This window comes from Mirounga leonina, unplaced genomic scaffold (assembly GCF_011800145.1).
Source record: "Mirounga leonina isolate KUSES-001 unplaced genomic scaffold, KU_Mleo_1.0 Mir_174, whole genome shotgun sequence".
NCBI lineage: Eukaryota > Metazoa > Chordata > Mammalia > Carnivora > Phocidae > Mirounga > Mirounga leonina.
Genome location: NW_023270451.1, coordinates 66,845,623 through 66,862,500, shown reverse-complemented (window position 1 = coordinate 66,862,500; position 16,878 = coordinate 66,845,623). Strand labels below are relative to the sequence as shown.

At 44.3% G+C, this 16,878-nt stretch overlaps 1 protein-coding gene across 1 annotated transcript in view; it reads right to left on the bottom strand.

Moving 5' to 3' along the window:
* SND1 (staphylococcal nuclease and tudor domain containing 1) overlaps positions 1–13,744 on the bottom strand; it is a 407,329-nt gene extending 393,585 nt beyond the window's left edge. Inside the window, exon 1 of the mRNA XM_035021050.1 lies at positions 13,430–13,744. Within this exon, the coding sequence (XP_034876941.1) occupies positions 13,430–13,507 (78 nt within the window). The 5' untranslated portion in view covers positions 13,508–13,744. The remainder of the gene's footprint in view (positions 1–13,429) is intronic.
* Between the last annotated feature and the right edge of the window lie 3,134 nt (positions 13,745–16,878).

The following is a 16,878-nucleotide window of genomic DNA, read 5'->3' as shown; positions in this document are numbered from 1 at the left end:
AGCCCTGCATCGGGCTCCCTGATCAGTGGGGAGTCTGCTTCTCCTTCCCTCTGCTCTTCCCCACCCCCCGTGTGTTCCTTCTCTCTCAAATAAATAAAATCTTAAAAAATAAATAAAATAAAAACATCCATAATATTCTACATAGCCTATGCTAATCAAAAAGTCCAGCTCTGATTCCCCTCTCCTTTGGGGGGTGAGGGTGCACAGAGGGAGCACACTCTCTGATGAATAACAAAATAAATACATTTCTTTAAAATAAAGCATAGAATTCAAATCCAGGTTTATGGACAGCTCAGACTCACAGAGCATCTTTACTCTTTGCACTGTGCCATCAACCAGTTTCAAAAACCAATTTTCTAAGTTCTTCAGATAATCTAAGTCCTGAGCTGCTTATTCTCCCTACACTGGCTTTCAGCTTCTCCTGTTGATAATCAAAGAAACACATTTTCTTTGACACAAGAGTGAGAGAGGTACTTTCTTTTTTTTTTTTTTAATATATTTATTTATTTGACAGAGAGAGAGATAGCAAGAGAGGGAACACAAGCCAGGGGAGTGGGGGAGGGAGAAGCAGGCTTCCCGCCGAGCAGGGAGCCCGACGCAGGGCTCGATCCCAGGACCCTGGGATCATGACCTGAGCTGAAGGCAGCCGCTTAACCAACTGAGCCACCCAGGCGCCCCTGAGAGAGGTACTTTCATTAAAAGCACTGATAACAGGAACACTTAAGAGTTAAATGGAAACCAAGCGTTCCAGCTAGCCGCCCTACGCCCTACGGCTGCCTCACTATGTAACAGAGCTAGTCCTCCAGAGCTGGAATCACTATGACTAACACTGGGGCAGGGCAGGCTTACCCAGGAGCTGGGCCTGTGCCCCACAGAGAGCCTGCAGGAGGTCTCAAGAGATTCTAAAGCTCTCACAAGAGAAGAGTTTAACAAGATAACTCTGCTTTTAAGTAACAGAGGCAGCCTCCTGGCCTCTGGGCTGTGAAAGGGCTCACCTGCTAAGAGTAATAACACAAGCAATTACTGCACACACAATAATAGATCTCAGCAGGATTCCAGGACCCAGGCACTCCAGAGTCTCCCTTCCGCACAGAGGGAAGGAAAGGGAAGTAGGGAAAGAATGCACCACTTTTCATGAAGACCTGGGAGAGTACTGTTAGGTAAGCAGATAAATTACACTTGGCATAATAACACACGGTTTTGGGTTGCTGCCAAAAATAAAAATGCCCCTGGTATTAAAGGCTATAAAACAATGGATTTTCCCTCTCCTGGAACAGAATTCATAAAGTTTAAAAGTTCACTAACCTCTCATTCCAAAGACTGGAAACAAAAACTTAGAAACCTCACCTCGTTCCTTTCTCTACTACAAACTTCCAGCAACGCTTAGTCACTTTAGGCAAGTTGCCTTAACCCTGCCCATTGCATCCAGATTGCTCACAGCTGCTTCCAAGACTATCTGGTATTCCCACCTGTACTTACCCATTTCTCCTGACTTTTAGCTCATCCATTTTCTTTCTCTGCCTCTGTCAAGACCTGTCACTTTCACCACCTCCCCAGAAAAGATTTTTAAAACAAACGGATCTGAAAATATCACATCTGATTTTCCAACCCATCCATTCTCCAAGAAAACCATCAGTATTTAAATTCACAAGTTCCCCTTTCCATCACAAAACAAAGCTACCTGCTTCTATTTAATAGCAACATTTTAATGAGACTGACAACTAAAATTTCATCAGCCCAAAGCTTTACCCAGAACCAAGCACATAGCCTAGGGTCTCAAGCCTAGGCCGCCTTCCGTCCATTAAAGGCTTTCTTAGCCATGAGACCCTCCTTTTAGGCCATCCCAGTTGCTAGATTTACAAAAACATCTCCCTTTGGTTTATATTGGTCTCTGTGAACTTTGTCACCCCACTCTCTCCCAGATTTGACTGTTTTTACCAAGTAAACAACCATTTTATCCCTGGAATCAGGACAGTTTGAAGTGAAAAGGGGTGTTACTGATAATTATGCCAAGATGACAGGTGAGAACAGCAACAGCCCAAGGGGGACTGGGCTGTAAATTGCCCTGTTCTTACAAAGGTGCCAAGGCCAGGTAAAGAGCTGTTACTTGCCAAGAACTAATTTATGTCCTTCCATGGGAGACTGAGGTTTTAAGGAACTGGCATAGAGAACCAAAAAAAAAAAAGCAAATTTGGATTACTTTGTATCCCTGGAGGATAAGGAAACAGAAAATGTTTTAAGGGCACCTAGGTCGGTTGAGCGTTTGACTCTTGGTTTCCACTCAGGTCATGATCTCAGGGCCATGAGATCGATCCCTGAGTCCAGCTCCAGATTCAGCGTGGAGTTGGCTTGAGATTCTCCCCCTCTCCCTCTGCCCCTCCCCCCCACCTCAAACGCACATTCTAAAATAAATAAAATCTTTTTTTTTTTAAGATTTTATTTATTTGACAGAGAGAGATACAGCGAGATAGGGAACACAAGCAGGCGGAGTGGGAGAGAGAGAAGCAGTCTTCCCACCGAGCAGGGAGCCCGGTGTGGGGCTCGATCACAGGACCCTGGGATCATGACCTGAGCCAAGGCAGACGCTTAACCACTGAGCCACCCAGGCGCCCGAAAATAAAGTCTTTAAAAAAAAAATGTTTTAGGAGCACCTGGGTGGCTCAGTTGGTTAAGCGTCTGCCTTCGGCTCAGGTCATGACCCCGGGGTCTTGGGATTGAGCCCCACATCGGGCTCCCTGCTCAGGGGGAGAGTCTGCTTCTACCTCTCCCCTCGCTCTCGCTCAAATAAAGTCTTTTAAAAAATGTTTTACATTGTAGTGAAAAAATTGTTCTAAATATATCACCATATCAACTTCAAGTTTTGATGTGGATTTGGGCAGGGGTGGAGTTGACGCAAGCAGTGATAAAGGTACTGGAGGAGGGGGAGGAAATGCAGGATGGTCCTATATCAGAGGCTAGAAGGTTGCTGGAAGGATGGGGGCAGGGAACCAAAGGGAGTTAGAACTTTTCTCCCTTGAGTTCCTCCTAACTAGTCACCCCTGTGCCACTGAACAACAGCTAGTACTCACACACACACCTGAAGTCTTCCACACATGACCTCAATTTGTTTAATCTTTCCTAATATTTCAATAGCTAATACCCTGAAGTTCAGAGGAGTTACACATTTGCCAGGTGCACACATTTCTGCTGTGCCAGGGGTTCCCAGACTTTTAAATTTCATAGACAAGTAAGATTCCCCTGCTCCCCCCAAATTAGGGACTAACCGGTTATCTATTTATTTTTGCCAAGGATATTAAAACTGTCATCACATTATTTATAAAATAAAGGATATTTTAGCAAAAGAAAAAGTATTAAGAACATTATCTCGAAACTAAAGCCAGTCCTTTAAATCAAACAACTTTAACATCACAAGACCTGCCAGGTGTCTTTCTTTATTCCTCTCATTTTGCTCAGCCAGTTCCGTTTTCATCCACATCTGACTTGAGGATGATTGATATGGAAACTGCTGGACTAAGACCAGCTAATGGTCACTGAATGCCACATGCGCTGGACACTGTGCTAAACATTTTCCACGCGTTCTCATTTAATCAGCCACAACCCTATTAGGAGAGTGCTGTTATTACACCCATTTACAGGCAAAGCTGTAACTTGAAGGGGTAAAATTACCTGCCCGTGGTTATATGGCTAGTAGTCAGTGAAGCTAATGGCCTGAACCACAGACACTCCAGAAATCAGTTCAGTTCTGCCTCAAGACACAAGTTATGTCTGCTTCCCAATGTGTGGGCTTGTTTAAAAACAAACAAAAAAACTGCTTTAAGGGATAAATGAACCCTGTATATATCAGCATTTAATATTTACACATGCATAAGAACTGTCCCCGTTACCAGTCTCCTTCAATGATTCCTATTAAATGAAGAAGAAAGTTCCAGTTTGGTGGCAGGAAGCCTTTGGCACATCTTCATCACTCGTTAAACTTTCTTCAGAGCCCTCCACAAGACACAAGACCTAGCTAGAATTTAATAACATTTTTTTTCATTGTGCATCTTTTAAGGTACTTTCTAGTTATGGCAAGTAACACAGGTTTTCCATTTCCAACAGTAAAATTAAGTTTGCTTTATTTTTTTTTAAGATTTTATTTATTTATTTGAGAGAGAGAGAGAGAGAGAAAAAAGCAGACTCCCCACTGAGCAAGAAGCCCGACTGGGGGGGGGGGGCTCAATCTCAGGACCTGGAGATCACAACGTGAGCCATAATGCAGACGCTTAACCAACAGAGCCACCCAGGATATCCAAATTAAGTTTGCTTTAAAAATAATATTTCAGGGGTGCCTAGTCATGACGATTTCTTAAAAAGTTGCAGGACACATATATTATGACCCCATTTTTATTTCTTAAAGAAAAGAGGGAGGATGTAGATTTCTGCATGAAGTTTGGAAACACATTTCCTTAGGGGAATGAGAATGAATGTTAGAAAACTGAGGGATGGGTGCCTGGGTGGCTCAGTTGGTTAAGCGGCTGCCTTCAGCTCAGGTCATGATCCCGGAGTCCTGGGATCGAGTCCCACATCTGGCTCCCGGCTCACCGGGGAGCCTGCTTCTCCCTCTGACCCTATCCCCTCTCATGCTGTTTCTCTCTCTCTCTCTCTCAAATAAATAAATAAAATCTTTAAAAAAAAAAAAAACTGAGGGATAAGGCCTGAGGGAGAGAGATTTTTGTATTTAATTTTTATATACTTCTATGCTATTTGAAATCTTATGAGCAGGTATTAAGTCCAAAACTTAAATACTGGTAATTATTAAATTATCAATGCTGGTTGGCATTCACCTGAACTTTTTGAAGGAATTCAGGGATGAACTAGAAAACCGTTGGTCAATATGAGGAAAAGCCACCAAGGGAACTGCAGATGTGACCTTTAATCATACGGACTTTGAAGACTTGAGAATTGTAAGAAAATTTTATTTCCATATTAGACAAACTAGTGGAATAAAAAGTAAAGACGAAGACCATCAAAGAGGTCATTCAGGGTTTTACTGATACGGTTAAGAATGGGGCTTATAAACAAGAAAACAGGACAGAAACAAACCAGAAGGCCCAAGTGTATGGCTCCCAAGGATTACAAAAGTAGAAAGTGAGCAGCACAGAATCTTCATGTTTGTAGATGACATTAAAGACTTCCATAGTAATAATGTGCCAAGTTATTGGCGCCAAATTATAGGAAGATCTTGGGAATCTATGCAAATAGAAGGAAAAGTGGCAGATGAGTGTTAAAATGAGCATATGGCCTGAATCAGGCATGTAAAACAACAACTTCTCAGCTATCAGTTATGACCCAAGAATAGGATCTCAGATCACTGTAAATGGACCCCTAAGGACGTCAGCCCAATACTGAGCTACAGATTAAAAGCAGTGCAAAGTGTCCTGAGAGACATCAAGATAAGCACTAAAAAGAAAGAGACTAGTATCCTCCCCTCATAAAATTCTGATGCACCCACCCCAACACTCCTTTTGTCATTTGTGTCCTGCCCCTTCAACTACATATAAAAAAGGAGTTAAACAAGATCAGTGGGTCTCAAATGCCAGTCCCTGAATTGATCCAAAAATGACTCTTTCAGAAATCACCTAGGAGAGGCTTTTTTAAAAATACAGGTTCCCAGGACACACTCAGAGATTCTAATTCAGTGCCTCTGAAAGGCCTTCCAGGTGGTCCTGAAGCAACAATCTGGGCTGTTTCTCTCTAAATCTATTCCCACAAAGGATTTAAGAAAGCTTACAATAAAAAATAAACTCAAAAGAAACCATGTGAGAAACTACGATGAATAGATTATGATGGTTCCTACACTTGCACATTAAATGAAGTGGAAAAGATCTGCAAAGGACAATTAGGATGACCTAAAGGAAGAAGCTCCAGCCTTGAAGTGTGAAAAGCAAGAGCTTAGAACCCTACCAAGCCCCCCCAGATTCCTCCAAGTAAGAGCAGGACCAGAGTAAATGCTCCCCATGAGCTACAGGTGCCCGGAGTGCCCTCCTCATCCCCACCCTTCTCAAGTCAAGACCTGTTGCCCCAGGAGAATGTCAGGGTATTCTGAAGCAGAGGTGAGACGGTAAATAAAACCCACTGCTGGCATGTTCCTCTGGGTCCCAAACGAGCATCCACTAGTCTATCCTGATACCACTACTGAGGCCAGAAACCCCCTGGCTCATTTCTATCCACCACCTCTAATCCACTCCGCTACTCAGTCATTTAGTCTAATTCAAATTCTAACTCCCTCATCTTCTACACTACAAAAACCACATTTCATATTTCATCTACTGTCTCAAAAAAAACCACAAAAAACAAAAAACAAGCAATGGGAACAGAAAACATGTTTCATTGCAGGATAAGCAGCAATTCAAAGTGAAGCCTACCATACGGTAGATTTCTCAGTTTTGATTCATCATGCCTAAATGACATGCAATATAAGGTTTCTTACACAATCACAGCCTTTTGGGACTGTCAGAAGTTTAGAGACTGAGCTTACCACTTCATTTAAGAAAGAAAGAGTCTGAGAGGTGAAATATCTTACCCCACATCACCCATGTGGAGAACTGCACCATCTGGGCTAGAACTGTATCCCCTGAATCTTAGGTCAATCAATCTCTCTTCTCTGCCAGGCTGCTTCCCAAAGACAATGTTAATAAATTAGGTTTATTAACTTTAGGCACAGATTCTCCCATCTTTTCAACTCCTCCTCTTACACAGGAGGTTGATGTTACAAGACCATCCCAAGAAGACTTCCCATATAGAATCTAAAGCACCTCAAAATGTGTTAAGGCGGGCGCCTGGGTGGCTCAGTTGGTTAAGCGACTGCCTTCAGCTCAGGTCATGATCCTGGAGTCCTGGGATGGAGTCCCGCATCCGGCTTCCTGCTCAGCAGGGAGTCTGCTTCTCCCTCTGACCCTCCTCCCTCTCCTGCTGTCTGTCTCTCATTCCCTCTCTCAAATAAATAAATAAATAAATCTTAAAAAAAAAAAATGTGTTAAGGCATAAAGGGAGAAGAATGGTGCCTTAAATCACGCATCATAAGCATATAAAGATAAAATGTGCCAAGCCCGGTTTGTATCATACATCTCAAAAATGACATCCGAAAACGTCACCTAATTTTCATTAGATTTTTACCTATAAGTTGTTTTACTTCCTAATTTTAAAAAAATGCCAAATGAAACCACTGTTTTTTTTTCCTAAACATTAGAGCTAAATCAGAAAAACATTATCATATTGAGTCTCACTGAAATTAAGTGAAATCCCACAACACTCCATCTGCATCAAATGTTCACAACCTGTGATTCTGCATCAATTTCTATTGTAAAAACAAAAAGCATATGTCAGTCTCCCAAGAGAGGAATTAGCAACAGAAACTGGGTATCTCTACATTTCCCAACAAGACAAAAAGGAAAAACTACATAAGCCCCTAAGAGCTGAATCCCTTTACTTCATGCCCTGTCCCGGAAACGGCAAAGAATTTCCTACAATATTTAGCTATGTTATTTCTTGAAGAAATGAAATAAAATAAATCCAAAGACCAGATTCCAAAGGATATCTACTGCACCCCCTGCTAGAACCACACCCGTCAGCTGGACAGCTAGTCCACGCTGATAAGTGAGTACACAACAGGCCTTAGAACCTTCACTCATTTCCCAAATGTCACACTCCAAGTAAATGGAGGCACAGACTCCACCAAATCATCTGCCCACTTATTACCAGCACTGATCACTACGCAGGCTCAGGAGTCTCCCGTCACGTTAATAAGCCACACTAGGCATGAGCTAGTTCCTTCCTGACCATTGCTTTGAGCTCTGGAGCATGCTACTTTGCTTTCCACCCTCACTGTCACTAAAGCTTGCTAGGTTAAAAGTGCTGCCAGAAGCCAGAGCAGCAGAACATTCAACATAGTAATAAAATGCTAACAGAAGTATAAACAACGACAGGGATGCCTGGGTGGCTCAGTCGGTTAAGCGTCTGCCTTCGGCTCAGGTCGTGATCCCAGGGTCCTGGGATCGAGTCCCGCATCGGGCTCCCTGCTTGGCGGGAAGCCTGCTTCTCCCGCTCCCACTCCCCCTGCTTGTGTTCCCTTTCTCACTGTGTCTCTCTCTGTCAAATAAATAAATAAAATCTTTAAAAAATAAATAAAAATAAAAATAAACAACGACAAATTCTACATGCTATTTGACTCTCATTGAGCCTGCTCCTGGCATTTATCTTTTCAGTTAAGTACCCTCCACTGAAAGGTGGTGACCTTAGGAATACACAGGACTGGCTGACAGGAAGTCAAAAAACCGTAGTCTTGGCCCTGTACGAAACATGTATATGACCAAGAGCAAGTATTTTTTTATCAGTTTCTCACTGTTTACAATGAGTTAATGTCAGCTATCAATCTCACCAGGGTACCAGGACAGCAACCACCTCTACTGCCTTTCTGTCTTCTATCACCCTAAAACACAGATTAATAGCTCAGGTTAAATCCTATCATTTATGCAGAACACTGACCTTGAAGGAATTAAAGAGCTACTATAAAAACACTGAAGATAAACATGAGCGGGGACCCTACAGCTTTTGCACTTGCTGTTCCGTTTACCAAGAATACACTTCCCCTATGGCTGGTTGTTAGCTGTCCATCAGATCTCAGCACAAATGCTGAGAGAAGCCTTTCCTAAACACCTTATCTATGGGAGCCACCCCTTCCCTTGCTCCCAACCACTCTGTTCCATTCCCCAGAAATCATTATCTTATAATATCATGCTCATTTCTTGTTTACTTTTTTATTGTCTGTCTTCTCCATAAACCATAAGGGCAGGAATCTGATCTACTTTTTACCACTGTTTCTCCAATATCCACATAAAGCTTGACACAGCAGATGATCAATAAAGTTTGTTCAAGAAAGAAAGGAAGTATGATTGCTCACCACTCTGTATCATTAGTGTATGGCAGCAGCCAGCTGGATGCTTTCTTTTCATGCAGAAAAAAAAAATGACAGAAAACATTTAAGATACAGAAACTTAGTGCTCCTTTACTTACAATCTTGACTGAAAGCTACCATGCTCACCTGCTGAGAAGTGGGCAATTTTAAGACTACAGGGAAAAGCCTTCCATCCTATTCTACCTAGTTCTTTGCAAATGGCTCTACTAAAATACTGTTATTCAGCTACCTTGTCCCTTAGTAGTATAATAAGAGTATTTTAAGTAGGTTAGGAAAGATGTTTTTTTCTTTCAGTCTGCATGAGCTAAGTGCATGTAGGAAGGAGCAGATCAATGGACTACTACTCTTTGTCCCCACTACACTCTGGAAAGACACATACTTCTTAGTTCAGAAACCTAAGAAACAGTTAGCTATAATAACCTAAATTACAGGTAGCATTTCCTACAAGCTGCACACTGGAGAAACTTCCACTAAGCTACTCACTAGGAAGTCTATATCCCACTTTAGAACAACCTGGCAGCACAATTCCTGCTGAAGGAGGAAACTGGCCATCTCCTTTTGATGCCCCTCTGTCTTAGTCACCCAGTGAGAATCATGGTTCTTAGCCTAAAACCAAAGACTGACAGAGGGATTCCTTTCTCCTTTAGGCAATTAAGTGGGGCAGGATGAAATGAATGGAGATTTCACATTATCCTCCCTTTGGCCTTTCACCCCATAAGCAGGGTGAGATACGCTGCTTCCATAGCTGCTTCTGATAAGCACAAAAGATTCAAGAACTGTGGAAGACTCATTCGGCTGTCCTGAAAGCAACCCGGGTGGCTCCTGCTTGAAAAGACATGCAAACACATCGAGTTAGAATGGGAAAGTCAGAGTGAAAAGACATAGAAAAGGGCTCTATCCCCAAAACACTAAGTAAATCAGGTGTGTAAGACCGGAGAAAACAGCCATCTCTAAGTAGCTGCTAAGTGGAGTGACCAAATTTTACACTAAGTACCCCAAGACTTCTCCCAATCTCATCTATTTATCATGTGCTGATAATAATCTGTTGCAGCTGAAGAAAGTCTAGCAAATTATTATAAAAAAAAATCCAGAGTTAGAATCCTTCAGGGTTTTGAGAAAATAGTACCTGATTTGACAGGGACATTTACTTTTCCAGGTTATATTTTGTCTGCCCACACACTTGCCAGTCTCATCCCAACCCAGGAAATATAAATCCACCTTCAGTTTTTCCATCATCCTCACTGCCTTTTCAGTAACAGAACAGCTCCAAAATGCTTGTGTCAACTTACTGCCCACTTCCTCCTTAAACACATTCCAGAACCAACTCTGTTTCTGTCTCTTTGCTCCCACTCTCAAAAGCAGACACAGCCTCTACCTTCACCATCATTTTTTAAAACTGGTCAAATGGAAAGATTTTTTACAACTTGATTTCTGAGTACTTTCTTCTTTAATCTTAAAAAAAAAAAAAAAAAGTAACAGGACTTACTCGGATTAGAAGGCAGAGACCAGAAGAAACTTGCACCTTCCATGACTCTATAATCTCATTTTTGCCCCCCCAAAAAGAGGAAAGACTATTCTTCTTTACTGCAGCAAAGCTCATCCCTATACCGTTTCAGACCTGCAGCTCAGCCTGAGTCCAGACAAATATGGAGGGCTCCCTTGAAAAGCGCACCTCTGGTTAGTCAGTATTCCAGGCTCTACCCCTCTCCCAAAAGGCAGTAACCATGTTCCAATTCTCCAAACTATTTCCTTCTCACTGTCCTGTCACAGAGCTCCATTTTCCTTTGTAGAGTTCTTAACAAAGCAGTTCCTAGTACCACTGGAAATGATTACTCTCCAGGAAAATACAACTTTGCGTAGCAGAAGAGCGTCACATAGAGCAATTTGCCAGTGGTCGATTTTTCATTCCAGACAAGGCTTCTACTCCTGGCATAAATCTGCCTGTTGCCCTGCAGTTCACCTGGCTTCCCTCCCCTAACCCCTACCTGCAACTCACCCACCCATCCCTGCAGTTTGGTCACAGAAAAGAATAGACTACTCAATGGCTGAATTTTCTTTTTTTCTTCTTCTTTTTAAGATTTTATTAATTTATTTGAGAGAGTGAGAGAGAGAGAGAGAGACAGAGCACAAGCTGGGGGAGAGGCAGAGGGAGAGACACAGGCTCCCCGCCGAGCAGTGAGCTGATCCCAGGACCCCAGGATCATGACCTGTGCCAAAGGCAGATGCTTAACTGACTGAGCCACCCAGGAGCCCCACCAAGGGCTGAATTTTAAAAGCTTCCTCCCAGATTCAAATGCGTCTTCTACACCACACTCCTATGCACATAATGACCATAAGCACTAAATGAAGTCACTCACAATAACAGCTCGAGGATAAGACAAGGAGTAACATCTAATCTTTCCTCAACTTGATTACAGTCAGCTTCACTTTCCTGCAATTTTGTGGTCATGCATCACTGGCCCCACCCTCCACATTATAAACTCATGCCCTGGAGGCAGAAGCAGCATAGCATGATGTCGAACAGCACTTGCTATGGCAGTCAGTCCTGGGTTCAAGTCCCAGCTCTGCCTCTTATTGCCAGTAAAAGTGCCTGTCCTTGGGTGAACTATTCTTTCTAAACCTCAGATTACACATCTGTAAAATGTAACCAACAATGCTATCTACTTGTTAGGTGTTATAAATGAAATAATACAAACAGAATACTCAGCACAAGACACGACCCTTAATAAATAAATGATTGTTGATATTCAGTATCCATGGGGGTAAACTGTGGGCATGGTCACCTCAGAGAATCCAGATGCCCTGGAAGCCTCTAGCATTGATAGAAGCAAAAATATATTCAGCCTCATTCCACTCCTACCCCACAAATGAGAGGGACCTTTAAGAAAAATTCAAGCCTTAGTGAAGGAAAAAACTCAGAAAGATCCACTCAATCCTGCCAATTCCACCACCAGACTGCCAAGAGATGCTGGTGTTCTTATGGTGAAGGGAAAGATCAGTGCAAATGAAAAAACTAATCTAAAAGGAGCTACTCATGGGAAAGATCAAAATTCAAAGAGGCAAAAATATGTGGACCTTGGAAATTCCCTTCTCATTCAGCTTCTAATAAATTGACCTTCCATTTACACATCAAGGAGAAAAGCAATACTGAAAACCCTGGGAATCTCAGCTGGTGGCAGAATTTTACCTAAGAAATGAATACATGAGAATAAGGCTGGAGGAAAAAAATCTCAAAAATTTACACACACACACAAACTAAAGAACATTTTAACCCTGGCAGACAATGAGCCAAGAAAACAATGTTTTTTAAACTTTCTGCAACTGCAAAAAACTGTGGAACTTTGAGAGAAAATGTCATAAAGGGTATCTGCTGTTCCAGAAGGAAGTCAGTACTTAAGTCTGAAATGTCTGAAAGTCTATTAGTCTGCAGTCATCACAACTGGAAAATCTGTTAACAAACAAGAAACGTCAAGTTCCAAGATTTGGGAGGGTTGGGGGGAGAACAGAGGTGACAACTGGAAAATCTGTTAACAAACAAGAAACGTCAAGTTCCAAGATTTGGGAGGGTTGGGGGGAGAACAGAGGTGACAAGTGATAAAGAGAATTTATACTACAAAATTATCATGGAGCCGGAGAGTAAATTTTTTAAAAATTAGTCTTGCAGGGTTTTAAATTCAAAATTCAAGAATGTAGGGAGTGAAGGGATATAAAATCAGGCAGAATCTAGTCTTAGGGCCGTGGACTGGGAATCTGAACACTTGAACCCCGGTCCTGGCTCCGATCCAAGCCACCACGTGATGACCTTAGGCAAGTCACTGCCCTCTTCGAACCACTCTCCTTATGTGTAAGGGGTGAGGGAAAAATAACGATCGCTAAAATTCCTACTGGCCTAGCATTTAAGGGTCAAAAGGAGAGGGAGAACAAATACTAAGAGCTTTCGAGACTACATACTTGACAGAAGAGGTGAAGAGAAAAAGACGGCATATGAGGGCCAAAGAGCAAGAAAACTTGGGAGTAAGTAAGTGAGCGTCAGTGGAAGCTGAAAAGCTTCAAGATGGCCAAATGCTCTTAGTTTCGGGGAAGAGCGGATGTCAGGATCTCGAACAGCTGCACACTGCTCAGCAGATGTCAAAATGGACAGAAGAACGGGGCGATGGGAGGGCAGCTATCAACTTATTACCCCCGTTAATCAATCAAGTAACCGATCTGTCCGGGTAAACAGCAGATCTGAGTGCCGCGACCACGGAAATCACCGTGACCCTTGATGCCAGGGTGTCCGGGAAGCAAAGTACCAAGGGGATTTCGTGTCGGGTTCCGTCTAGGAAGGGAATTCCGAGAATGGGTGAAAAGTAAGGAAAGGGACAGAGAAAAGGGAATCTGGGAGACCATGCAGACTCGCGGAAGGGGAAGAGGAGCCGGCGCCAAAACCCGCCCGGAGGCGGGCGATGGGGTCAGTGTCTCGGGCCCCGCTCTCACCATCTTGACGATGCCCCGCTGCACGGTGGGGACCGCGGGTCCCCCGGAGGTGCCGCCGCTCTGCGCGGAGGAGGCCATGTGTAGAGATGGAACGGCAGCAAGTAAGGCAGTGGGCCGGCTCGGAGGTGTCAGTGTGGGTGGCGGTGTTGGTGAGAGGCCGCCACGGCAGAGAGCTGGCAAGCGACGGGTTTCGGGCAATGGACGGCACGGACTCGCCGGGCGCTCACAAGAGCAGCAGCCGGACTGGAAGCGAAAGAAGAGACGCGTTCTCCGCCGCCGCCGCCACACGTTCTACTCGCCGCGCAAGCGTGCCAGAGCGCCACCGCCCTCCGGCCAATTAGCGCCCAGAGCCCGCCGGACCTCAAACCAATAGGCACCCTGCTCGCGGAACCCCGCCCTTTAGTCCCTAAACGCGAGGCAAGCTCCAGGAAGCGCTGAAAGAGCTGATTTGCGGTGACGGGCTAAGTATGGGGCGGGACTTCCGGGGCAGCCGTAGTAGGTAGTGTCGGGAGGTGTAGTGGGAAGGAAAGGACACGTCAGCATCTGGCCGCGGGGCGCGGGGGGCCATGGGAGCCCCGGGGGTGGGGCCAGCCTCGCCCTCCGGCCTGGCCCCGCCTATTGCGCCCCGCCCCGCGGGCCACCGGGGAGCCCACGTGGACTTGCCGCGTTCCTGGAGGGCGCAGCCGGATTGGGGAGTACGGACTGGGGAATCCCGAGCCTTGGAGGGAAAGACCTGAAAGGGTCTCGTACCGGCTGCACACCTAATTCCGACATTTTACCTCAGCTAAAAATGTGGGGAGAACCTGGAAAAGTCTGAGCATCGTGAAATCTACGGATATTGGCGCTGACAGGCAACGCGGCCTGGCGCCTTCCCTGTATTCGGGAGTGTGTCTCGTTCGTGTTTGTGTCGCCGGTATCTCGCACTTGTAAGGGTCTCGATTAATGTTCGTTGGTGGGAGAAAAAAAATGTCTCTTAGGGGGCGATGTGCCGTGTGCACGCGGGAGAATGACCCTCGTTTTCGGGCTCTTCCTAGTTTCGCTAATGAAGTTAGGGAAAGCCTTGGTACAGACTCTTCCCTGGGCCTGGAGGAGAGAGTCCCTAGACCTCTTGTGATGAGCTGCGCCGCCCCCAACCGCCTCATGCCATCCCTTTAACCTGGACCTAGTCTCTTTTGAATAAAGAGATTGGGGGAGGGGTACAGAGCGAGGGCATACAAATGTTTAAATGAATGTTTAGAGACAACTAATATTTGTCCTGTGCCCACTATGTGGAGCCAAGGACCTTTCCTTTAAGCCACTTAATCTTCAAATGTGGCTCCACACTGAGGACACCACTTACCCTGTAGCTCTTTTGAGAAGAGGTTTTCTATGCTTCCTCATTTCACGTATCCCAGGGTCAAGTTTTGGGGGTCAGCATCGTCCTAGATCCTTAGTGCTGCCCCTTGCATCCCATTAATTTGCCAACCTCTTAAAAAAAACAACTTTGGGAAGGCTCATTCCACCTGGTTTATACCACTATCTCATTAAAGTTGTTGTCTTCTCTGCCTCAACGGCCACCTTGTCATTGGTTGAAATCAACATCTGGTGCATACTTCTCCACCCAGTGACCCTGAATGACTTAAACATTTATGAACCTGACTTGTCCAATACCCTGTCCAATACTTGTCCAATACTCTCAGCTCCTTGACCTCATCTTCAAGGAACTTGACCTCTGTGCCAATTTAGCCACCCTCTTCGGTAGGGATGAAGTATGGCAGCTGTTCCATGGCTGAAATTGTGAACCCCAGACCCCCCATTATCTGATCATAATTACTGCCCTCTCTCCCTTCTCACTCAGTAACTTCTCTTATACCTTGTATTAGTTGTCTATTGCTGCATAACAATTTACCCCAAAAGTTAAGTATTAAGCAATGAGCATTTATTATCTCACCATTTTTGTCAGGAATCTGCATGGCTTAGCTGAGTGCCTTTACCTCAAGGTCTCTCACAAGGCTGCCATCAAGGCGTCAGTGGCAGCTGTGGTGTCATGAAGGTCTGTTACCTGACGGGGAGGATCTGCTTCCAAGCTCACTCATGTCATCATTGGCAGGATTCAGTTCCCCAAGAGCTTTGGACTGAAGGCCTCAGTTCCTTGCTGGTGGGTCTCTGCATGGGGCAACTCACATGGTAGATGGTTTCTATCAGAGCAGGCAAATGAGAGAGCAAGAAAGGACAAGCAAACCAGTCTTTCTGAACCTGATCTCAGAAGTAACATCCCATCATTTTGGCCATATGCTATTTTATTCATTAGAAAAGTCTCTCGGTCGGGCCCACCCTCAAGGGGAGAGGATTGCACAAGGGCACGAATACCAGGAGACAGGATCACTGGCGATCATCTTAGGGGCTGCCAATCACACACTATTCTTTAGCTTTACATAGAATTCAAAGTCCCTGAATCTCTCTATAATCAATTCCCTTCTGCTTTCTCCTGAATCCTTGGTTAGACTGTCATTTTTGCCCCCTCCTCTCAGTATCCTCATCTCTAATCCCTGTTTTCTTCCATCGGGCCTACCTGTCAAAATTCCAATTCTAGATCTCTCTGCCTTCTCCAAACCTACCACTTTGCTAGAGAAAACACTCCTCATCTGTGCAGGTTGGTGGCCCGGTGAATTCATGGGCCCTCACACATTGCCTGGAGTTCTTCTGTTTCCTCAGCCACTTTGGCCAATAGGTGTGGTTGTTGTTGTTTAATTAACTTTATTTTTTTAGAGCGGTTTTAGGCTCAAAGCAATATTGAGGGGAAGGTACAGAGATTTCCCATATAGTCCCTGCCCATACACATGCATAGCCTCCCCCATTATCAACACCCCTCACCAGAGTGGTGCACTTTCTACAGTTGGTGATCCTACATTGACACATAATCATCACCCAGAGTCCATAATTTATATTAGGGTTCACTCTTCATGTTGTACATTCTGGGTTTGAACAAATGTATAATGACATGTATCCACCATTATGGCATCATACAGAATAGTTTCACTGCCCTAAAAATCAGTGACTCTGTGGGGAGAGGGAGGATGCAAAAATATATATATTAAAAATAAAGTAAAATAAAAATCAGGCTATTTTAAACCTCTTTTCCTTTTAACTCCAATTCCACTGGCTCCCACACTCTCAAATAGTGGTAGGCCTTCTACTTGGGAGAGATAATAAAAGCCGTCAAGAACGCCCTTCATTTCCCACCACCAAATCTGAAAACTTACCTTCCTTCTCATTCCTCGTCTTCTCCCTTGTTACAGAGAAAAACCATGCTCCTACTGCTTAGGCTAACCCCTCCATCTATGTTCTGGATCTATCCCCTCCACCTTGTCAAGGACTTTTTTTTTTTTTTTTTTTTTTTAATTTAAGTAATCTCCACACCCAATGCGGGCCTCGAACTCACAACCCCAGGATCAAGAGTCACAAGTTTC